The 24,608-nt window shown below is 44.2% G+C and overlaps 1 protein-coding gene and 1 long non-coding RNA gene across 10 annotated transcripts; one reads left to right on the top strand and one right to left on the bottom strand.

Moving 5' to 3' along the window:
• The first annotated feature begins 15 nt into the window (after nt 1–15).
• On the top strand, nt 16–19,891 carry STYXL1 (serine/threonine/tyrosine interacting like 1). 8 transcript variants are annotated; one of them, XM_075904946.1, is made up of 11 exons: nt 165–328; nt 999–1,092; nt 1,225–1,331; nt 3,817–3,878; nt 5,190–5,319; nt 5,688–5,744; nt 7,887–8,032; nt 9,442–9,587; nt 11,169–11,266; nt 11,519–11,628; nt 19,545–19,891. In XM_075904946.1, exons 3-11 carry the CDS (start codon nt 1,229–1,231, stop codon nt 19,674–19,676), a joined length of 984 nt encoding a protein of 327 aa, XP_075761061.1. In that variant the 5' UTR covers nt 165–328; nt 999–1,092; nt 1,225–1,228; the 3' UTR covers nt 19,677–19,891. The 8 variants fall into 8 exon arrangements, with proteins under 8 accessions (XP_075761059.1, XP_075761063.1, XP_075761064.1 ...); XM_075904944.1 differs by lacking the exons at nt 165–328; nt 999–1,092 and adding an exon at nt 16–154; XM_075904948.1 differs by lacking the exons at nt 165–328; nt 999–1,092; nt 19,545–19,891 and adding exons at nt 16–154; nt 19,021–19,339.
• On the bottom strand, nt 11,273–24,573 carry LOC142819270 (uncharacterized). 2 transcript variants are annotated; one of them, XR_012897101.1, is made up of 3 exons: nt 24,494–24,573; nt 11,494–11,747; nt 11,273–11,410 (listed from the first exon to the last, which is right to left on the bottom strand). It is a non-coding gene; the product is annotated as an uncharacterized LOC142819270 (long non-coding RNA). The 2 variants fall into 2 exon arrangements; XR_012897100.1 differs by having other exon boundaries at nt 11,273–11,407; nt 24,494–24,572.
• Nucleotides 24,574–24,608: the final 35 nt, after the last annotated feature.

Below are 24,608 nucleotides of genomic sequence, written 5' to 3'. Positions count from 1 at the left end.
GCGAGACTTCAACGCCCCTCCCGCCACGCGGCCCCGCTCAATGCTCAGGCGGCGGATCCCAGCCCGCCAAAGGATCGCGAGAGCTGGGCAAGGGGCGGTCCCAAAGGACGTCAGCCTTGGTTACGGCCGAGCGTCACTGAGTAGCAACCAGGAGGTGAGCGGGGGATGGGAGCGGGCCCGGGATGTTGAAGGACCCTTTCTGAGCTGGGGGTAGCCATAACGTGAACCGCAGGGCACAGCTTCCACGGGGGTCCTAAATGCCATGGCAACTGATGCTTCAGGTGCCATGGTAACAGCTCTGTGGGTGTCATGGCAACAGATTCTACAGGTATCGTCATAGGTGCCATGGCAATGGATGCTGCAGCTGTCATGGTAACAGGTTTCCATGACACCCACAATTCCACAGGTGTACAGGTGCCATGGTAAAGGACACCTTGGGTACCATGGCTGCAAACTCCATGGAGAGTAGGAGAACCTGTGCAGGCGGCAAAGGTGACATTTAATGTGAGGTTTGGGATCCCCACCCTTGGTCTGGATCACTTGCAGCTGGGGTCCTATTGATTTATTTTGTATTAATTGACATTTGGGGTCTCTCTGTTTTGGGGGTGTTTGTTTTTGGTTTTTTTTACAAAATGTAGAGAGGAACTCTAAGAGGTTCGAGGATGTGGAAGTTTGGATCTGGTCAGAGTTTGGATCTCAGGCATTTCAGTTTCCCATTGCTGATAGATGGGGTACCTATCCGGGTTCCTAATAACACAGATACTTGGGAAACACATGTTTCTAGGTTATTATGAAATAAATTGTTAATAACCATGTCCCCAGTCCTCTGGAATGCCAAGCTTGTGTTTCTTCCAGTGAATTTAGCCTCAACTCCACTCAACCCAATCCCTAAATTTAGAAATACTGAACATGAATTTCACACCCCCACCTCAAGAAAACAATGTTTAGAAATGTAAGTCCTGATTTTAGGGAATAGGATCTCTCCTTGTTCATTTCAGATCTGAATGATGTGCACAGGTCTAGAATTCTGACCGGTGTATTTTTTAAACACCTGATCTTATAGTTCTCATGGAGCAAATATTCGACATGAAGGTAAGGATTTAAGGACTCAAGCTTGGGCTCAAAGCAGTTGTTTTCATTCACAGAGGAGTGGCTACCTAGGTTACTTTGCAATAACTCAATTTTTAAGAATGTACTGACTCTTTAATTATTTTTTCCATACAGTAAAATGGCAGGGTTGGTTCTGTGTGAGCCTACTGAACTTTACAACATATTGAATCAGTCCACCAAGCTCTCCAGGTTAACTGAACCTAACTATCTCTGTTTACTGGGTAAGCTAACAAGAGTGTTGATATGTATTTTTAATGTGCACTTTGGCACAAATGTGATTTATTGTTTAATTATTGGGGTTAGACTGTCATGAAACTGTAAACATGCTATAGGAGTGACCTAACTGCCATAAATGTCATTGAAAAGATGCCTATTACCTGGGAGTTGAATTACACTCCCTTTGCACTTGTGTAAATGATTGTACAAGGTTTAGGGGACAACAGAGTCCTCAGTGCTGCTTGAAGTATTAGCATGCATGTGATTGTATAATGCTTAGAACCGTGCTTGGGGGAGAGAGCACTGGCCCCGGGCGCTCAGCGCTTGGGGGAGGGGGGGGAGAGAGCGCCAGCGCCGGCCCCAGGCGCACGGCGCTTGGGGGAGGGGCGGGAGAGCGCCGGCCCCGGGCGCGCGGCGCTTGAGGGGAGAGCGCCGGCCCCGGAATGCGGCTATGGGGGGGCCCCGCCCCCGCAGGCGCCCGGCGGGCGAACAGCCACGCCCCCTGGCACCCGGCAACCCCAAACGGTTGGGGACCACTGGCTTAGAAGAATTTGTGGGTCAGTGTGATTTTATGTATAGTAGTTAGTACTCTACTTTGAAGCTGTATCTTCTTTTATTGGAATTTGGGAGACCTATTTCTCAAAGGCTGTGATGTAGTTGAAGGACTGTCTACTCTAGTGGCCCTAGGAAGGCCCACTGTGGTTGGGCGTTCACTGGCTGTGGGCTGTGGATGACCCCTACTGGCCTCTGTCTGTAAGCACTGCCCAGCGGCAGGTTGCCCCTGAGGGCCTTCATGTCACGTAGACAACGGCCCAACCGGTTTTCATCTGACCAGGGAAGGGTTTGAACAAAGGAAGGGTGTGGCTTGGGGAGGGGGCAGTGAGAGTGTGGGGAAGCATGGAGGAAGCAGTCTAACCAGTGTAGGGGGTGGGGGTTCAGGGACCTGTAAACCCTTCCCCTAAGGGAACTAGGACTGTTGGCCTATCCTCTTATGCCTGCATCGGTCCTATGCTGTGCTGTATCTCGGAACAGCAATAAACCCTCTCTATTCTACTGGCTGGCAGAGTCACATCTTGCTGCGGACGGGGGTGCAGGGTCAGGGGGCTCCCCGATGCGCCATCACACAGGCCATGTTTTCACTGCAAATAAAGATGTGCTTTGCACCTTAGTGTAAAAACCTGGTGGACACAAGGCACAGGAGTTGACCTGTTTCTGCTAGGATTTCACATTGAGGTGGCTTTCTCACAATAGGTATCTTAATGTAATAAGTGCACCTATATTTACATTGCAGGCTTAGCCTTAGAAGAGGCAACATGGTCTTGAGAACTGAGCATGTGACTGGAATCCAGGAATCCATTGTGTCCTCTGCTGCTGTCCTAATTTAGAAATGGTGTAAATTAAAGTGTTCAGTGCATGCTTATAACTAGATGTAATTTATTTCATGTGGGAGTAGAAGAGAGGGATATAGCAGAAAAAACAACTAACAGGAAAATCTAGGAAAAACTTAAAAAACAAATAATCTAGTAGCACCTTAAAGACTAACAAAACATGTAGTTGGTATCATGAGCTTTTGTGGGCATACTACATCTGAAGAAGTTTTTTTTCAGTTACAGAAGTTTTTTTTCAGTTACAGACTAACTCAGCTACCTCTGAAAGTTTAGGAAAATATATGAAAAGATAAAGCAGACATCTTCTTTCTGTTACCAGTTTGTATTATTTGCCTTATCTGACATACCACTCTCCAGTCCCACCCCATCAACATGTACATTACAGTGTCTTAAGTCACTTTATCAGTGTGTAACTTGCGCACGGTTTATATTAACTCTGAATTGGCCGCCAGTACTTGTTTCACCAACAGGCAAATGCAGATAATGGGCCAAGTTCATCCCTGATGTAAGAGCACTCAATTACACCTGAGATGAATTTCACCTGCTAATGCTGCGTTCCTCACAGGGTTGCTGGGAGGGATAATTAGTTAATGTTTGTATAATGCTTTGAACATATGAAACACTAAATAAATGGTAACAAGAATTATATTATTTCATGATAAGAACTCCTAATTCAGCTAAGAATTTTTCATAGGCTGATTTAATGATGCCATAATTTAAAAGTGGTGATGTAAATATGGCGCCTGGGTGCAGTCAGTCATATCTATTTCATGTAATAACAAAATGCATTGTAACTATTATCTGTGTTAGTGCAACAGAGGAATGGAATTATGGGAGAAAGAGCTGGTTGAAAAAAATACTGTTTTTCTTGCAAAGTGAGATATTTAATCTGAAAGTCAATAGGCACAATAAACATGGAATCCCATGGAGAAATGTATACAATCTGTATTTTGGTGGTGGGTATCTAGTTGTAAGATTTGTAAAGCTCTTTGCAGGGAAAGGGCCTTGTCCAGTGGACCTTGCTCACCCATTTGCTTCATTCAGAGCAGGATTCTGCCTTGAAGTACTAAGCCATTCACACTACCTTCATTGTTATTTCCAGATGCCCGTACAAAGCGTGAGTACAATGAAAGCCATGTGATTACAGCAAGAAGGGTTAAGCTGGTAAGTTGTGGTTTCAAGGCTTATCATTCATGTGTGCTGTCTTTCATGACCTTCTGTTCTGGCTGGTGGAGAGGGGTTCACTAATAAGCATGTCACCAGGTCAGTGTCACCAACAAGACCTCCAGGGAACTGACAGGAAGCTAAAGCTGCCCCTTCTCCAGAAAATAGAAAAGCTAACACCACCCATGCTTCTGCTGTCATGGGAACAGAACACTTTGTATCCCCGTGTTCCAGGAGAGTAAATGCTCTGGATCATGAATGAGTAGCAAATATTGATGATTCTAGGATTTAGCATGTAGCAGTGAGATAGACTTGGCTTAAAAAGATGCGGAACAGCTCCAGTCTCTCTCCTGCCTGATTCTGGAATGTTTCATTCGTTCCACAAGAGATGATGCAGTTTGGGGTAGAAAAGAGGGGAAGTGAGATGATAGTAGGCTAAAGAGGAGAGACATTTAGGTTGAATAGCAAAGAAGAATATTGTAGCAAGAAGAGCTAGTACAGTGCAAAGTTGTCTCACAAAGGGTGATGGTGAAACCCCCATTGCTTGAGATGTTTAACATTAGACAGGGCAGAGCATTGAGAAAATCTACTGGATAGTCAGGTAGGCCAACAAAATGACCTCCTAGGTCTTTTCCATTCCTGACTTCTGGGTCTCACCAAAGGGAGTTAGGTCCACAAGTCCCATCAAAGGAAACTGTGTGTGTAACCCCCTTGTAAATCTCAACCTAAGTTCCTTCACCAGTAAACATCACTACATTTGATAAGAATTACAGGTGAAGGTTTCAAGAAAACAGGAACAAAAATAGTTGTGAGGTGACCAATACAATGATAAATAAACACTGCAGGGCTACAGGCTGAGAGCTTAAGGAAAAAACCATTAAGAGATCTAGGGGGGAAAGCTGATGCTCAAAAGATAGGATGAAACAAAAGGATGACCCTGAGGAGGCCGTACTCCCCACTGCATTGCATTTACACCTGTGCAGTCTGGATGTAAATCACTACCATTCTGAAGTGCTTATTCTCACTTTACACTGGTGTAAATGACTACTCAAGGAGAAGGACAACAGTAAACCAGGACTAAGTTGGGATAACATATACCTTCTGGCAGTTTCTTAGCGTATATGGTACATACCATCCTAGCTGAGCCATAGACCCAGATGCACTTGCTGACATGTAATTTACATCACTTCAGAATTTCCCCTAGTTTCTTTAACATACGGTACAGTGGTGAACTAGGAGAAATTGTAGGGATAGTTCCATGAGGAAAAAATGCAGTTCCCCCTTAATAAGATTCTTTTGTGGCTCTGCTAGAATCCTATGGGGGAATACCTGGTACCTCAATCAGTTGAGCTGGAGTGTGTCAAATATTGTGTCGTGTATGATGGCAAAACCAGCTCTTTGGATGATCCCTATTATGATGGTTCTGTGGAGGATGTAAAAGGTATGTTTTCTAGCAGCGAGAAAGATTCTTGCTACAACTCAAAGTTCAGCTGTATTCTGTTCTCTTCTGTCAAGCCCATCATCTTGGTATGTGAATGCCTCTCATTTCTCACTTACCTTTATCAACTTTTCTATTTCAAATAACTTGACACACTCCAGCTATCCACACTATGCTATCAATAAGCCTCTGTTTGTCATATTTCACATGTTTTATTCTGGGGTTCATAAATCCAGCTTTTTCTGGTCCCTCATCTCGGCTGTCTTATTTTCCAATCTGTGAACCATTCACTTTTAAAGCCATTTAAGAGGAAAATATGCTATTTTCCCCAGTGCAGCTGGGGTTGAGTGTGTTTATTTACTGCATTTTAGGGACAAAACCTGTCTCAGTGATCTCAGGATCTGAATCCAGTTCTTCATGTTCACAAAGTGAGTTCTTTCATTTTATTAGTAAGCTCAGGATTTTGAAAAGGCTTTGCATTATTACAGTAATAAAAGTAGGACTTTAATGAGAGTAATAATTAGAAGAAGTTCTATGGAAAACCCATAGAATAAAATGCAGATCATGCCACTGATATCTTTGTGAATCTGTTGAGTTAATTTAAAGATACCGGAAAACATTAAAGTAGTATTTTCCCAAACTTCAGATTGCCTTTTAGACTGTGAACTTGCAGTGACCTTGGAGCTTACTGCAGAATCACAGGCTTTGTTTCTAGATCTGCCACTTCTCCATTAACCAGTGTTGCAAAGTGAAAATAACTGGTCTAGTTAGCACAGCAGTATTTTGCAAACTATAGATTTTTTTAAGTATATTTGATCCACTTTCAGCATATTTCAGCTTGTTTCAGGCATTAGTTTGAAACTGATGAAGGTAAGAACGTTGAAATGTTTACTGCTAGCTTGTTAAAAATGCTTTGTAAACTCTTAAAATCCAGCTATTGGTAGATAAGACCTAACAAAGGGCTTGTCTACGCATAAACCAACATGGGCACAGCTGCAGTAACACCTCTCTCATGCTTCAGTGAAGATGCTACCCACGCAATAGGACAGATTCTCCTGTTGCTGCAGTTTATCCACCATGGGGTATGTAGACTGTGTTGCGTCTTTAAAAGCGCCCACTATTTCCTGAAGTAGTGGGTGTGCTATTCCAGTGTCCCTGTAGCCCTTGTTCCATGAGGGTTAAGGGATTTGTCAGAATAGTGCCTTATTTTGAAATCTGGCACTGTATAGATAGTGCCAAATTTCAAAATAAGCTCTTCTTATTTAAACTCGGAATAAGCTACACAATTTGCATTGCGCAAATTGTATAGCTTATTTCAACAGAAGGGTGCTATCTAGATGCACCCTTTTAGAGGTGCAGTAGCTAGGTTGATGGGAGAATTCTGCTATTGACTGAGGTCTGTGCATACTTGGGTTAAGGTTGGTTTAACTGTATTGCTGAGTGACATACTTATATCAGCCTAATATCCTAATGTAGACCTGACCTAAGAAGTGAAGAAACATGTACCTTGTCTGTGATATATGATCCAGTCAGAGCTTTGGGTCTCGATTTTGCAATGGCCTGTCTGCTCAAAGCTCACTATGCAATCAGAGACTTAGATTCCCATTTTGTACAGGAAAATCCTTTGGCCTAGGTTTTCAAAAGTGACTAACAATTTAGAGTGCTTCAACTTGAGTTTCCTTAGAGACACCTGATTTTTGAGAGACTGGGTGCCTGGTGCATTCTGAAATTCAGATCTCTTTATGGTGTCTCAACTTGGGCACCCAAAATTTGACACACTAAATTGTTAGGCAGTTGGAAATGTAAAGTCTTGATCTTTACATCTGACTTTTCTTCTGTATCTGTGGTACATTGTTCCAAACATATAACTTGAATTCAAATGGTCTTACTGGAGACTCCTGTGACAAATCTAGGAGCTAACCCTACAAACAATTATGTACATGCATAACTGGCTCACAGGAACAGTCTCGTTAGGTACAAGCTAAAATGGGGCCTTATTTCAGAGTTTTATTGAAGAGAAAAATCCTCTTCGGTGCGACATGAAAATGGAATGTACTGGAGGACCAGAATCAGATTTCCATTGTGCTAATTTAGCTGCTTCTAAAGTAGGTAAAGCTGAAGCTAATCAGAGATGAGTCTGGGAGAAAAACATTATTAACCCCATTTGGGGTCATGTTAGATCAACAATGTGAAAATTTCCCAAGGCACCTTCCTGTGTCTCCTTTGCCTTCTCTTTAGTGGCTTAATGAACCAAAGAAAAGGCCACCCCTATAATCAGGGCTGGTTAAAATAGCAGTTCTTCCCTGTAGTTTACCTCACTGCTGGGAATCCAGAGAGAATAACAGGAGTTATTGTGGAGCTATTAGTGACTGTAGCTTTTGACCCTGTCTCTGAAGGTCCTTCAGATACCAGGAGTGGAATCCTATCTCCACTGAAGCCAAAGGGAGTTTTGCCACTGATGTCGGTAGGATCAGGGTTTTACCCCAACAACTCAGGGCCTGTTGGAAATAATCCATATCCCATGCAGTTCCCTATAACAGCCATGTGTTGTAGCTTTTCTGTGTTTTTAGATGCTGAGGAAGGGGCTGCCACCCAGTGCGCCAGAGTCTTAGAGCAGTTTACCCGCCACCCAGTCCTCATCCTGAAAGGAGGCTACGAGCGTTTCACTGCATGCTACCATTTCTTGAGGACTCAGAAGATATTCTGGATGCCTCAGGTGAGATTGTTGGCAAAAAGTGCCAGGCTTTTATGCTATGAATAGCATTTTCAACTAATGCTAGTGAATTCTGTAGTGATAATTAAAGGGACACAGTCAATTTGATTTTAAAACATTTTTTAAAAGGAATCAAAAGCCATTTCAAGTATTACCCTTGTCCCTGGGTACCCCTCCTAATTTTGGAGGGGATTTTCAACCACAAGAAACTGTTTTTCTCTCCCTGATGTTATATGGAAAATGTCACACAAACAACATGGGAAACAGACTAACAAGAAAGTGCTCTTAGAGTAAACACGTCTCTTCGGGTTCTAGTAGTCTGAGGTATTCTAACAATGGCATGTTTGGGCAGAAGTTGTGGCTTTGTTTGTTTGACTGACTATGAGGATATGTCTTCAATAACTTCTTCTGTGCAATGGCTTTCATCCCAAAGGATCACAAAGCAAACGCCGATACATTTTTTCAATATTGACTCAAAGAGAAAAGTGCTACCTATTCAGTCACTTACATTGTTTCCAGCAGTATCCTGTTCTCTTACCAAACATTAGCCAGGCTGGAACCTGTTCAGACTGAGAGAGATAAGCATCCAAATTTAACATCTAGAACAAGGCTTTAAAAAAAAGGTAGTGACTTGTCACTGATACAAGTCTTTTCTTTCTGTTACTCCTTCTGTTTTACATTAAGTATGTAAATAACTTAGCTGGAGTCAACATACCTTAAGCCAGGGATAGGGAACCTGCGGCTCCCAGCTTGCCTAGATCCAGCCCCTGAGACTCGGTGCTCCCCCCACCAGCATTGGGGAGCCTGCGCTGGTGCTCCAGCCCCCTGCTATCCCGCCGTGGGGCTGGAGCACATAAAATCTACTGGCCTGGGGGTTGGCAGACCCTGATCCAAGAAAGGTTGTCCACCCCTGCCTTAAGCTGAGGTTGGTGCCATCTTCACTGTGGGAAGCCAATGGAAACAAGCGCTCCCATCTGCTTCCTTTACTCCTTGAGACTGCAACGAGTATCTAGATGTGCTCTCAGCATTTGATTTAGTGGGTCTTTTCTAGACCTGCTAAATTAAATGCCAAAGGATTGATCTCTGGTATGGCAAGTGGAGACATGGCCTGAAGTACCCTCTGTACAATAAAAGACATAGTCTGACTCTTAATCTTAAAATTCAGCAGGATCACATTGGCAGTAACTATGTTAATTTCACTGACTGAGTCTAGTGATAACTTCTGATCTACAGAATATCTGTCTGATTAAATGAATGTACCTCCTTTCTGTTTGAATGTAGCTGTGGGACACTGACTTTGCACTGGTTCATTTCTTCTCAGGATCCAGGTATAAGAACTTTCCAAGGTAAGATTAAGACAAATAGAAATAAGTTCATTTATCTGTATTAACCCTTTTGTGCCTCTTCTGCAGGAACTGGATGCCTTTCAGCCATACCCTGTAGAGATACTGCCTGCTAAGTTATATATGGGAGATTACAGACAGGCCTGTGACCCACAGATTCAGAAGGATCTGAAAATCAAAGCACAAGTCAACATCTCAGAGGAGATTGCAACACTGTAAGTCAGATGGTCCAGTTGGATTTGCATTGATCTTTGTGTGTATGAAAAGCTGCCAAGTGATGCAATATATCATTAGAACATAGGGAAATAAGAACAGCCAGACTGGGTCAGACCAAGGGTTCATCCAGCCCCATATCCTGTCTGCTGACAGTGGCCAATGCCAGATGGCCAGAGGGAATGAACAGAACAGGGAATCATCAAGTGATCCCTCTCCTGTCACCCATTTCCAGCCTCTGACAAATAGAGGCTAGGGACACCATCCCTACCCATTCTGGCTGATAGCCATTGCTGGACCAAACCTCCATTAATTTATCTAGTTCTTTTTTGGACTCTGTTAAAGTCTGGTCTTCACAACATCCTCAGGCAAGGAGCTCTATAGGTTGATTGTATGCTGTGTGAAGAAATACTTCCTTTTGTTTCTTTTAAACTTGCTACCCACTTGAGCCCAGTAGCAGAAGCTGCATGTTTGTAAACCTTCCAGGACCCTTGTGAGAGAGTCAGTCAGAGTAGGATGGTGATTAGAAGTAATGGGATACATTTAAATTTATTCAACACTTGTTCGTCTGACTTCTCTAGTATAGAGGTTTCAAAGCAAAGACTCATTGCTGCATCAGTCTACCATAACTCAGAAGAAATTATACTATGTAGAGCAAGAATGGAAACTTTAGCACTAGGGCCTAGATCCTCAGTGGTACAGTGTGTACTTCCCATTGAATTAATGGAACTTAGGTAGCTACATACTTGTGAAGGTGTGGGCCTAGGATTCCAGGACTCAGCATGAATCTGTGGTGAACCTCATGCTAAATTTTGAAACAACATTTAAGAGGAAAACTTACACGCTCATATACTTCAGATGTAAGTCATATACCTTTACTCTGATTTCTCTTACTTCTTTTTCTGTATTCATCAATGACTGAAGCCACTTGACTAGCCACTCAAGTCAGTGGGCAAGTTATATTAGAAATACAGCCGAAAACCCAGTGACATTTTGCAAATATGTGACTGAGCAGCATGTAGCAAGTGAGGGAGAATACAGCTTTTCACCTGGTCACTTCTGCACAGTCAGTTTTACTAATAACCAAGCCTTTCTTATGTGTCCGGCTCCAAAGAGAACCCTTAAAAATCTCAAAGAACTGGGATTCCTCTCAGCTCCAAGTTACTGCTCCTTGCATGAAATGCAGCTGTACAGCTTAAAATTCTTCTTCATTGTTTCTCGGTCCTTTCTCAGTGAAATGAGATTCTTTGTGAGGTATACACCATTTGGGGAACTCCAAAAACAAGTATGACATGAAAAAAACACTTGCTTTCAGCTATCTGCCTTCATCAGGCTCCTAGGTAGAACATACAGTAGAGTCATGTTAATACATAAATATAAACATAGTTTATAGTTGTTGACCTATTGGTTATCCAGCTAATGCAGCCTCAGTGTTTTACTCACTCTTCTTTACCATGATGATGACTATGAAAAGCTATTCCTTGTGTAACTGCAAATTAAAATATTGCTGATTTGCCCCATCAAGTAGTTTGCCAGAATGACTTTATGGGTCTGTTTAACATCTCTCTGTTCTCTCTTTCCAGTTTCACAGATGAAAGCAAAAAACTTCTTCATGTTTCTGTAACAGATTCCCCCCATGAGGATCTTTTGTCATCTTTCCCTACCATTTGTCATTTCATAGGTGAGTGGATCCTGATCTGTAGCTACCAAGTGTGCACGCTGGTCCATTGAGTGTAGATGTTTGTACTCTTCTGACACCTCAGAGCATGGTTCTGAGAGCCTCAACTAACTGGAGGTGTTCAGTCATTTACGGGTCGCTTTCCTGCTGAAGAGAGCACTTGCATTAGAAATTGACTTAAAATAACAAGCAGGGCAGGGTTACCTGGTGTTGATTTTCGAGATACTCACTTGTAATGCCCTTTTCTTTATTTAGATGCTCAGCTGGCTCTTGGAGCGGTTCTGGTTTTCTCTACCCTGGGTTTAAGTCGGAGCAGCACGGCAGTAATGGCCTTCCTCATGCATTCGTTCCATTATCCCTTAAAGGTACATCCACTCTGCTTGCTGCAGAGAGTGACTTGATCTGTTGTACATTGCTGTTTCTGGAGACTTTAGAGGTGCTATCATAAGGAGGAGCAAGTATCCTGTGCCTTAATGCAGATCACCTGGTTAATGAAATCATACATTAAGAACATAAGAATGGCCAAAGGTCCATCCAGCCCAATACCCTGTCTGCTGACAGTGGCCAATGCCAGGTGTCCCAGAGGGAGTGAATCATACAGGTAATGATCAAGCGATCTCTTGCCTAGATCCATTTCCACCCTCTGAAAAACAGAGGCTAGGGACACCATTCCTTACCCATACTGGTTAATAGCCATTTATGGACTTACCCTCCATGAATGTATCTAGTTCTCTTTTCAACCCTGTTATAGTCCTAGCCTTCACAAATTCCTCAGGTAAGGTGTTCCACAGATTGACTATGCACTGTGTGAAGAAGAACTTCTTTTATTTGTTTTAAACCTGCTGCCCATTAGTTTCATTTGGTGGCCCCTAGTTCTGTTATGGGAACATGTAAATAACTTTTCCTTATTCACTTTCTCCACACTACTCATGATTTTATAGACCTCTATCATATCTCCCCTTAGTTTCCTCTTTTCCAAGCTGAAAAGTCCCAGTCTCTTTAATCTCTCCTCATATGGGACTTGTACCAAACCCCTAATCATTTTAGTTGCCCTTCTCTGAACCTTTTCTAATGCCAGTATATATTTTTTTAAATGAGGAGACCACATCTGTACGCAGTATTCAAGATGTGGGCGTACCATGGATTTATATAAGGGCAATAAGATATTCTCCGTCTTATTCTCTATCCCTTTTTTAATTATTCCTAACATCCTCTTTGCTTTTTTGACTGCCGCTGCACACTATGTGGATGTCTTCGGAGAACTATCCACGATGACTCCAAGATCTCTTTCCTGATTAGCTGTAGATAAATTAGCCCCCATCATATTATATGTATAGCTGGGGTTATTTTTTCCAACATTCATTACTTTACATTTATCCACATTAAATTTCATTTACCATTTTGTTGCCCAGTCACTCAGTTTGGTGAGATCTTTTTTAAGCTCTTCACAGTCTGCTTTGATCTTAACTACCTTGAGCAGTTTAGTATCATCTGCAAACTTTGCCATCTCACTGTTTACCCCTTTCTTCAGATCATTTATGAATAAGTTGAATAGGTTTGGTCCTAGGGGAACACCACTAGTTACCCCTCTCCATTCTGAAAATTTACCATTTATTCCTACCCTTTGTTTCCTGTCTTTTAACCAGTTCTCAGTCCATGAAAGGATCTTCCCTCTTATCCCATGACAACTTAATTTACATAAGAGCCTTTGGTGAGGGACCTTGTCAAAGGCTTTCTGGAAATCTAAGTACACTATATCTACTGGATCCCCCTGGTCCACATGTTTGTTGATCCCTTCAAATAACTCTAATAGATTAGTAAGACATGATTTCCCTTTACAGAAACCATGTTGACTTTTGCCCAACAAATTATGTTCTTCTATGTGTCTGACAATTTTATTCTTTACTATTGTTTCAACTAATTTGCCCAGTACTAATGTTAGACTTACCGGTCTGTGATTGCCGGGATCGCCTCTAGTGCCCTTTTTAAATATTGGCGTTACATTAGCTAACTTCCAGTCCTTGGGTACAGAAGCTGATTTAAAGGCTAGGTTACAAACCATAGTTAATAGTTCCGCAATTTCACATTTGAGTTCTTTCAGAACTCTTGGGTGAATGCCATCTGGTCCTGGTGACTTGTTGCTGTTAAGTTTATCGATTACTTCCAAAACCTCCTCTAATGACAATCTGTGACAAGTCCTCAGATTTGTCACCTACAAAGGACAGGTCAGGTTTGGGAATCTCCCTAACATCCTCAGCTGTGAAGACTGAAGCAAAGAAGTCATTTAGTTTCTCCGCAATGACTTTATCATCTTTAAGTGCTCCTTTTGTATCTCGATCGTCCAGGGGCCCCACTGGTTGTTTAGCAGGCTTCCTGCTTCTGATGTACTTAAACATTTTGTTATTTCCTTTTGAGTTTTTGGCTGGCTGTTCTTCAAACTCCTTTTTGTCTTTTCTTATTACATTTTTACACTTAATTTGGCAGTGTTTATGCTCCTTTCTATTTACCTCACTAGGATTTGACTTCTGCTTTTTAAAAGATGTCTTTTTATCTCTCACTGCTTCTTTTACATGGTTGTTAAGCCATAGTGGCTCTTTTTTAGATCTTCTACTATGTTTTTTAATTTGGGGTATACATTTAAGTTGGGCCTCTATTATGGTGTCTTTAAAAAGAGCCCATGCAGCTTGCAGGGATTTTACTTTAGTCACTGTACCTTTTAATTTTTGTTTAAATAACCTCCTCATTTTTGCATAGTTCCCCTTTTTGAAATTAAATGCCACAGTGTTGGGCTGCTAAGGTGTTCTTCCCACCACAGGAATGTTAAATGTTATTATATTATGGGCACTATTTCCAAGCAGTTCTATTATAGTTACTTCTTGGACCAGATCCTGCATGCCACTCAGAACTAAATTGAGAATTGCCTCTCCCCTTGTGGGTTCCTGTACCAGCTGCTCCAAGAAACAGTCATTTAAGGTATCAAGAAATTTTGTCTCTGAATCTCGTCCTGAGGTGACATCGGCCCAGTCAATATGGGGATAGTTGAAATCCCCCACTATTATTGAGTTCTTTATTTTGACAGCCTCTCTAATCTCCCTTAGCATTTCATAGTCACTATTACTGTCCTGGTCAGGTGGTCAATAATAGATTCCCTACTGTTATACTCTTATTAGAGCAGGGAATTACTATCCATAGCGATTCTATGGAACATGTTGATTCATTTAAGATTTTTACTTCATTTGAGTCTAAATTTTCTTTCACATATAGTGCCACTCCCCCACCCGCATGACCTGTTCTGTCCTTCTGATATATTTTGTACCCCGAAATGATTGTGTCCCATTGATTGTCCTACTCCACCAGGTTTCTGTGATGCCTATTATATCAGTATCCTCCTTTAACACGAGGCACTCTAGTTCACCCATCTTATTTTCTAGACTTCTAGCATTTGTGTACAAGCACTTTAAAAACTTGTCACTGTTTATTTGTCTGCCCTCTTCCGATATGTCAGATTCTTTTTTATGTGAATGTTTTTCGTCTGATCTGGTCCATACTTTATCCTCTTCCATCCTCTTCTCCTGACTAAAAGCTAGAGAATCTCTATCAATAGACTCTCCTGTAAGAGATGTCTCTGTCCGATCCATGTGCTCCTCTGCACCAATCAGCTTTCCCCCATCTCTTAGTTTAAAAACTGCTCTGCAACCTTTAATGTTAAGTGCATTGTGTGACTTCTCTGTAACATAAGGAAGGAGACTTGGGTTTGATTCGTGGGCCTGTGATAATGCAGCCAGAAGCTAGGATCCCAAATGTGGCTGACTGGAAGGGTTACTAAGCAGGAGGTACAGGAGTCAGGGCTGGGGGGTGGGCTATGGGAGCAGGCAGGAGGCTGGGTGTGTTGGGGGAGGGCATGCTAAGATTCCTGTTGTATGCAGCTTTCCCATGGGATCAATGGGTCTCAAACTTTTTTTCCCATGGACTTCTTGAAAATTGCCAAGGGTATTGGCATTCCACTTAATGATCTTCCCGACTGTTGTTTGTGCCAATAGGCTAGCTGACCATTGTAAACCACTCTGGATAAAAACGTGCTCTATATAAAACTCTTAAGAATAATTAGCTCTTTTTGTTCTATAAATAAAAGCACACAAGCCATTTTAATATCTGGAGGGGTATCTCCCTTGCCACAGCAGCCACAGACCCGGAGCTCGGAAGAGTTGCCTCTTTCTCTGGCTGCTACAACCCTGCACATCTCTAATTCCTCCCACTCTCTCTTCTCACCCCACTACCCTCCCTCTCCCCCCTACCTCCTGTTCCCCTTCAGGCTACCACCTCACCTTACATGTGCATCTTTCTCCAGGGTCCAGACACCTAATTAGTGGAGCCACCCCTGTGGGCTACTAATTAGATTGGCAGCCCTTCATTTTCTTGTGTGTGGCCTCCCGGGTGTGCATCTTAGAGGGTATTATCCATGGACCACCTGAATGGAGCTTGTGGACCCCTGGTGGTCATCAGACCACAATTTGAGAACCTCAGATGTGGACAGTCTTGATCTCCTGTGGACTGCAGCAGTGAAACCTACTGACACGGCTCTTTTGACTAGGCCTTTGACCCAGTTTGGATGCAAGTTCTGAAATGCTTTAGTGCAGTGGTCACCAACCAGTAGATCTGGATCTACTGGCAGATCTTGGTGCCTCCAACAGGTGATCCTGACTGGTATAGCCAGGAAGCTATCAAGTGCTGGCCCTTCAGTTGCCCCTCCATCCACTGTCATGCTACTCCTGCCCTCTGTCTTGGAGCTGCCCCCCTAGGAGCCTGCTGCTTGCTGTGCAGGGTGTGAGAGAGAAAAGAGGGGGGGCACTGATGCCAGGGTGTCACTCCTCTCCTCTTCTGTACCCTGTCTCCACACACAGAAGGGAAGGGAGGGAGCTTAGCAATGCAAATCTCTGCCACTCTCACACACTGTGTGTGTCTCTGTCATTCTCACAAACACACACTGTCCTTCCCTCTCATCTCCTAACCCAACACATACATGGGGGATTGTTGTTACTAGTTTTAAACTGCTTGCAAAGTGGGTTGTTTTTGGTGTTTGACTGGTCTGTGCATTTCATAATTTTCATTTTCTCTTACACTTAAATGTAATTCTTTGAGTAGTGAGTTTTAAAATGCCTAACCTGTCAAGGCCAGAGTAATTATCCACATGGCAATTGCTGCTCCTAGAAGTGGCTGGCATATCTCTGCAGGCCCTCAGAGACGCAGAGCAGGGGGTTTCCACATGCTGTCCTTGCCTGCAGATACCACTCTTGCAGCTCCCAATGATCAATAAATGGGAACTGTGGCCCGTAGAAACCGTGGGCTCAGTGCCTGTAGAAGAGGGGCAGCACATGGTGCCATGGAGCCATTGCTGTACATGCCAGCTGCTTTCAGGAGTGATGCAGGGCCAGGACGGGAGTAAGCCTGCCTTAACCCCACTGCTCCACCACCCGGAAGTTATCTCAGTTAAACCGGGCCCAGCCAAAGCCTGCCTCCTGAACCCGTCCCAGCTCTGAACCTCGTCCTTCACACAACGTCCTGCCCCAGATGGGAGTCCCCCTGCATCCAAACTCCTTCCCAGAGCTCGCACCCTGAAAACCCTTCTGAACCCCAATCTCCCACCCTGAACTAAGCCCGGAGCCCCTTCCACACTCCAAACCCCTTGGCTCAAGACCAGAGCTGGCACCCCAACCCCCTACCACAGCCTGATGAAAATGAGTGAGGATGGGGGAGGAAGGGGATGGAGTAAGCAGGGTGAGGCCTCAAAGAAGGGATAGGAAGGAAGTGAGGCAAGGGTATTTGGGTTTGAGGTAGATCTTACACTGCACTTAATAGAAAAAGAGATTTTGTGGTTAAAGAGGTTAGAGACTACTGCTTTAGTGAGCCTTCAGGGGGCTGAAACGTGAGGATGTTAAGAGAAACAGCACTGTTAGAACATGCTCCTGCAAAACCCTGACTCATGTGTAACTAGCATGTGCATAGACTCACTGGACTACTTGTGTGAGTAGAATTACTCACAGAGGTAAAGGCTGGAGGGTTAGGCTGCTGATTTCCAGTATCAGAGATCTGAAAGAAACCACGCAATAGCATTTCACGTTTTAGCTCATTGAGCTTGAGCAATCCTAATTAGGCCCCTGATTGATATGGGAAATTCTGATTTTATCTGGTGAGAGAGACCTTACTCATCAACTTCAGTAGCATAGCCTGAGAAGGGAGCAGTGCATTTGGGTAACACGTTCAGGGCTAATTACCTGAAGCTAACTACCAATCGAGAAGGCTGAAATTAGCAGTTGGGATAGCTGGATGAAAGCTTTGCTACTACAGATCAGCACTGTGCAATACCACATAGTGCTCATCCCAGGACAGGAGTATCTCTGCTGTCCCGCTTAGCCATGTAAAGGAGTAACCAGATACCAGGTAAGCATCACCCTTAGTGGGTGATGCTTACTGGTAACCAGTTAACTGGCCAGGCTGGAGCAGCTCCCTGCCTGTAGTGTGTTTGGCCTGGCCAGGTTCAAGCTGCCCCTGCCCGCAGCACGGCGGCACCAGCCAGGCCAGGTCCACTGCTCTGTGGGTGGGGACAGCTCTGGCTTGGCTGAGACTACCGTGTTGCACCATGAGCAGCGGACTGTTCCACGGTTCAGTAGTTAAACTTAGTGTTTAACTGGTTAACTTTTAAAATGAGAGTTTACATCCCTAGTGCCGTTGTAGGTAGGTGCTGCTTCTCTCTGCTTTTTGCATTGAGAAAGCTTGCTAGCATTTTACACTACAATCACTCCCAGTAGTGCAAGGGAGACCTGTGTCTTCCTGCAGAGTGATGGAAGGCACATCAGAGATGACAAAAGAGACCTGAGCTGCACAGTGCAGGAAGATTCATAACTGGGATATTGGCTTGGCTCATTACAGAGGGGAGGGGCTATTCTGAAGTTCAGCTCTACCTCCAGGCTTGTTGTGCTGCTGCCACCGCAGCTCTTGGTCCCCACGTGGGGCTGCCACAGCTGCCCCTACCAGCTCCCAAATGGGGGCTGCCCGGTGGGGCTGCAGCAGCCCTCTGCCCACAGCTGGGCCATGGGTGGCGGGGCTGTTTCCAGATACCTGTTTGACCAGTTACCCGTTAACATCCCTAATGAACACTGGGCTGTTATGCTGTTTTACGGGTAGGGAAGCAGACACAAGATCCTCCCTCTGCTTGGGAGACAGAGGGCCAAATCCTGGCTCTTCAGTGTCAATGAGAGTTTTGCCATTGACTTCAATGAGATCAGGATTTGGCCTCTACTGTATTTATAAAACACCCATCACATGGGTGTCAAAGGACTTGTTGCTTAAATTGTAACGTGTGTTTTCCATGGAGAAAGGGCCTATAAGGAGATGCAAAATTACCTTTCTGTTCGGCCACAGAGCCCCACTGAAGTTGAGTCCTGAGACGGGGAAGGCTAAGAGAACAAAGATATCATGAGGCTGCGTTAAGCCAAGAGCTCCCAAATGTGCAACATTTGAAGGGTGAGACAATCATGTCTCTATTGCAGATAGAGCCCAGGGTGCCTTTCATGGGCCAAGCTCCTTAGTGCTAGGTGCTGTACAAACAGAACCAAAAGATAGTCTCTGCTCTGAGGAGTTTAAACTCTGAACCCTCCAAAGCCCAGTAACATCATCTGAATTCCAAATCCCTGGTAGTACAGCAGGGGAAAACCTTCTGCTCATTGTGTAAAGTTATCCATTGTCTCCTGCCTTCAAAGAGCCAAAGAGCACCACCGGGGGAGAAGTATGGCAGGGTCCATCAGCCCTTCATCTTATTGCTTTCTGAAATTGACACCTATTAATGGAAACCAGACTGAGACTTCCAGCTCCTTTCCCAGAGGCAACTGGACAGCCATCACTTGATTGTGAATGTTGATAGTTACTGACCAGATCCTGGACTCAAGCCAATGATCGTTATGGACTGGAAAAAGGTGCCATCTGTTAATACTGCTCCCTTCAGACAGTTGCCTTTGTGCTTCTTATTTCACTGCATATTCCTAAAAATGGAAGGTTAAATAAAACTTGTATTTGACAGTGTCCTTTTATTTCTCTCCTGGTCCAGATACCATATGGGTTCATTTTTTGGTCTGTGTCCATATTGCCCCAGCACAGTTGGGCCCACCAAGACTAAAACTCTTAGGTGCTTTGGAAATACAAATAATAATTCTAAGACTTACAGGTAACCTGGACAATCCAGTAAAAAGTTCCTGATTCTTCTCCCTGTTTTTACTTGTATTTATAGAGGGCTTGGAAATACGTCCAGAAATGCAAAACAAACATGAGACCGAACCGTGGCTTTGTGCAACAGCTGTCAGACTGGGAAAGACAAATCTATGGGTCAGTGATCACAGATGTCTCCGAACCAAATTACTGACAGGCAGCAAGGAAAACAGCCAACTGTCCAGTTTAATTTGGGCTGTGCTGCTTAGGTAAGGTTTGACTAGAATTGGTCGCTGTACCATCAAAATACGATTATCTGAACCTTTCAAGGATTGGTTTTCATCTTCATATTTACATCCTTTGGAGTCCCATCCCTTCTTCAGGCAGACTTGGAGCTGTGCATGAGTAAAGATGTCAGCATTTGGCTCATTTTGTTTTGACTCACTTTTGTTCAATTGCCAGCTAATTATCAAACTGCCAAGCACCTTCAGCTTCCATTGAAACCAGTGGGGACTCCAGGTGAGCAGCACCATTGAAAACCTATCCATCAAGTTCTGTCCTTGGATGAGGATTGGGTACTTAACCATACAAACAATTCCAGTTTCAACAGAGAAATACGTGATATAGAATTTCAGCAGCTCAGGAATTCATCTCTTACAAATGCAGTCTCTCAGACATCCAGTCACTACTAAGACCAAGTTAAGCCTTTGCACACATGCATGTGTCTCCTGTTAATTTCTTTATTTGGGCTCAGGCTCTCCAGCCTGGCCTCCACCTATTACACTAGTCAGATTTCTTTGCCTTGAAGGTCTATTTGAAGCTCCAGTCCTATTATACTAAGCCAAATTAAAGTCCTGCCCAAGCTCAGTACCGTCTATCTGCTTTTGAACATTGTAAATTCTGTACATTAGCAGCACAGAATAGCTTGTAGAGAATGTTATTTAGGCCTTCCACAGCACTGTGAGCTCCCTACCCTTGTTGTTCGTGGAGGTCCTTCAGTTTGAGTCTTCCATATTTTTGAGAGGTTGTTCCAGAACATTATTACAGCCTCAGTGTCTCTGGCGTGGGACAGAATTACTCAACCTTGACATTCTTGCTAATAAATGTAGACAACTACTTCTGAGTGCTGAGATCTATATGCTTTGTGGGCACTGGGTAACAGAACTAAGCACTAGTGGTGTAAATCACAATTCAATGTCTATTTTCTGTACTGATGTCTTGCAGTGAGATCTATAAATGGGTGTCTCCAATTTGTACTTTGTTTCAGAACCATTGCTTTTTTTAAAAAACACTGCACTTAGCACAGTACAGTCCAGATTGTCTGCTGATCCTGTGCAGCAGAACTCCATTAATTATGAGGGAATTATGCCAGTTTACACCAGCAGAGGTTCTGCCCCTATTTCCCAGGATTTTTGAGCATTTTATGAAGGCTGCTCTCCTTCTACTCGTTTGCACACGTTTGGGAAAACAGAGTCTGTGACTTGAATGAGGGTATGTCTACACTGCGTTAAACACTGCTGCTGGCCCAGGTCAGCTGACTCAGGCTCACGGTACTTAGTTGCAGGGCTGTATAATTGCAGTGTAGATGTTCACATTTGGACTGGAGATCAGGCTCTAGGACCCTCCCCCTACCAGAGCTCCAGCTTTAGCCAAGCCCATACATCTAGGGTATGTCTAGACTACATGCCTCTGCTGACAGAGGCATGTAAATTAGACTACCCAACATAAGTCAATGAAGCAGGGATTTAAATATCCCCCGCTTCATTAAAATAAAAATGGCTGCCGCACTGTGCAGACTCAGCTGATCGTCAGCACAACGCGGCAGTCAAGATGCGGATCGGTCGACAGGGGAAGACTTTGTCGACCGCTCCTGTAAACCTCGTTTCACGAGGCATAAGGGAGCGGTCAACAAAGGCTTCCCTTGTCAACCTATCCGCGTCTTGACTGCTGCACTGTGCCAATAATCAGTTGATCCGGCACAGCGCAGCGGCCATTTTTATTTTAATGAAGCGGGGGATATTTAAATCCCTGCTTCATTGACTTATGTCGGGTAGTCTAATTTACATGCCTCTGTCAGCAGAGGCATGTAGTCTAGACATACCCCTGCAGAGCGGTTTTACAGAACCATCATCAGATCAAGCCCTAGTCAGCTGACCTGTTCAGCTGCAGAGATTCAGTTGCTGACTAGACAGGCCTTAGGTGTGTTCATGTAAATACAGTTTGTTCCTGAAGTCTCTCCCACTCCCAGCTAGCTGTTGGGGAGAAGTCACTCAGACCCTGCTTGCACCAGAGTGACAGAGATGGAACTAGAACTCCCTTCCTAACATCCAGTTCCAAGTGCTAACCACTTGGTGGCACTTCTCAATAAAGAACTTACAATTATTTTCTTTCCTTAAAGGACCACAAGGCTTGCCAGCTTCCAGCTGGCACTATAGCAAATGGACAGACTGGATCAAAGGGGCCAGAGGGAGTTAGGCACTCAGCTCTCATATTGCAATCATGACTGGATACCTAACTCCCTTAGACTCTTCATGGATAGCCGAATTAGTCTGTTACAGAAAAAAATCAATAAATAGTCTGGTAACACTTTATAGACTAACAAAACATGTAGATAGTATCATTAGCTTTCGTGGACACAGCCTACTTCTTCAGATGAGTGGAGTTATGAGTTTAGGATGTGTACATCCAAAATAAATAGGAGAGGAGAAGGGCAGGGAAGAAAAAGGAGGAGGATGGGAGACAGAGGGAATAAGTAAGTATCTGAAGATTGGGAAGTTAAACCGAAGCAGATAAGAATCAAAGTCAATAGACAGACTCCAGTGTCAGGAAGGATACTACACAAAGAGCTGTATGCACCTTCAATAGCTGTTACATTGGTAGTGTCCCAACCAACTTTCATCATGATTGAGTCCATTAGTATGTAAATTGAATTTGAGGATGAACTCTAATTCCAATGCTTCCCTGTGGATATAGCTTGTAGAACTGGTTTGTGACAAGACAGCTATTCAGAGATCTTTTAAAGTGTGATGTGAAAGACTGAAGTGCTCCCCAATAAGTTTCTGTATGTTTCCTTTACGTATATCTGATTTGTGTCCATTGATTCTTTCCCGCAGAGCCTGTCCAGTTTGTCCAATATATATAGCAGTGGGGCACATAGATCAAATTACTGGATGTGCAGTCAAATGTCCTTTTGAGTTGTTAGCTCTAGTGATGAATTCACCAGTATAGATATGTGGGCAGAGTTGGCATTGTTTTTAGTTTCAGGGCTGGGTTCCTGGAGGCTTACGATGTGGTTGTGTGGCATGGTTACCAGAAAGAATTAGTTTCAGGTTAGGGGGCTGTCTGTAAGCAAGAATAGGCTTTTCTCCCAAGGCCTCTGAAAGTGAAGGATCATTTTCCACGATGGGTTGCAGATTGTGAATAATGCGTTGGAGGGGTCTGAGTTGTGGACTGTAGGTAATAACAAAAGGAGTTTTGTTATTTTCTCTTTTGGGTCTATCTTGAAGTAGTTCATGTCTTGGTACTTTTTTGGCTCTGTCAAATTGTTTCTTCACTTCTCCAGGTGGGTATTTCAGTTTTAGGAATGCTCTGTAAAGATCCTGTAAGTGATTCTGTCTGTCTGTCTGTCGGGTCGGAGGAAATCCGGTTGTATCTTAGGGCTTGGCTGTATACAATAGACTGAGAAATGTGTCTGGGATGGAAGCTGGAGGCATGAAGGTAAGTGTAGCAGTCGGTGGGTTTCCAATATAGGGTAGTAGAAATTTGTCCATTATTTAACTGTACTGTAGTGTCCAGGAAGTGGATTTCTCATGTGGACTGGTCCAGGCTGAGGTTGATGGTGGGGAGGAAGTTGAAATCCTTGTGGAATTCTTCAAGAGTCTCTTTTCTGTGGGTCCATATGATGATGTCATCGATGTAGAGTAAGTAAAGTAGGGCTGTTAGGGGGTGGGAGCTGAGGAAACGTTGTTCAAGGTCAGCCATAAAGATGTTGGCATATTGTGGATACTTACTGATTCCCTCTGCCCTCTGTTTCCCACCCCCTTCCGTTTTTTTCCTCCCCTTCCCCTCTCCTATTTATTTTGGGTGTACACATCCTAAATTCATAACTCCGGTCATCTGAAGAAGTGGGCTGTGCCCACGAAAGCTCACGATACCATCTACATGTTTTGTTAGTCTTTAGAGTGCTACGAGACCATTTGTTGTTTTTTTTCCCCCTTTAGACTCATTAGTTTCCTATTTGCATTAGTATCCCAAATGTACTGATTCCAACATGAAGGACTTTCAGAAGTGAGCTCTGGAGGCAATGCAGAAGGCATGGGCTGACTCACAATGAAAAGGCAAACAATTGATGAAGTTAGCACCCTAAGAGGAAAATAAGCAAGGCATAAACAATTCCTCGCAAACACTGCAGTGAGGTCTGATTAACTTCCTCACGTTACAAATATCACTCAAATCTAACAAGAGCATCAGAATGACACCTTTTGGGAGTGGGAACTGAAGATGGTCTTGAAGGTATGGTGGATATAGCCACAGCCACAAGGACCACAACAGCAAAGGGAAAGAAGACAGACAATGCAGGAGAAATCCAAATATCCCCAGCAGCTCAGAGGAAGGGGTAGGAGTCTAGACCAGGGGTGACCTTTAGTCGGTTGGATTCATGGGGAGGCTATTTGTCGTTGTATTGTATTTTTGTGTTAAGGAGAGTATTGAAGGGCAGCCAGAGCTCTTCTGGCCCTGCTCTGCGGGGCCCCCAAGGCTAGTATGTCACAGGGAGCGAGTGTAAGGAAAAGCCGAGATGGGAAGAGGTCGCGCCTGCGGTGCACCACGCCAGACCCAGCAGCAGCAGCTCTCACTTGGGCGGATTAGAATGAGGCTTCCCGGGGCACGGCCACCGGCCCTACGGGAAGGGAAAGAAACTTCCCCGCGGAAACCCGCAGCCAGGCCGCTGCCCCGAGCGAGCCAGCCAGCCAGCCAGCCCCCCACCCCCACCCCCACCCCCACCCCCAGTCCCAGCGGCGCTTCCCCCAGCACCTCGCAGCATGCTGCAGCCACGACCGTCCCCCGCCGCCGCCAGCACTTGACGCTCGAAAGCCCCGCCCCCGGGCGCCGATTGGTTGTGACGTCAGGCGCCGCCGTCCCCGCCCCC

Source organism: Pelodiscus sinensis, chromosome 21 (genome assembly GCF_049634645.1).
Source record: "Pelodiscus sinensis isolate JC-2024 chromosome 21, ASM4963464v1, whole genome shotgun sequence".
NCBI classification, from domain to species: domain Eukaryota; kingdom Metazoa; phylum Chordata; order Testudines; family Trionychidae; genus Pelodiscus; species Pelodiscus sinensis.
Note: the sequence above shows the minus strand (reverse complement) of the source record. Positions and strands in the feature narration are given on the sequence as shown.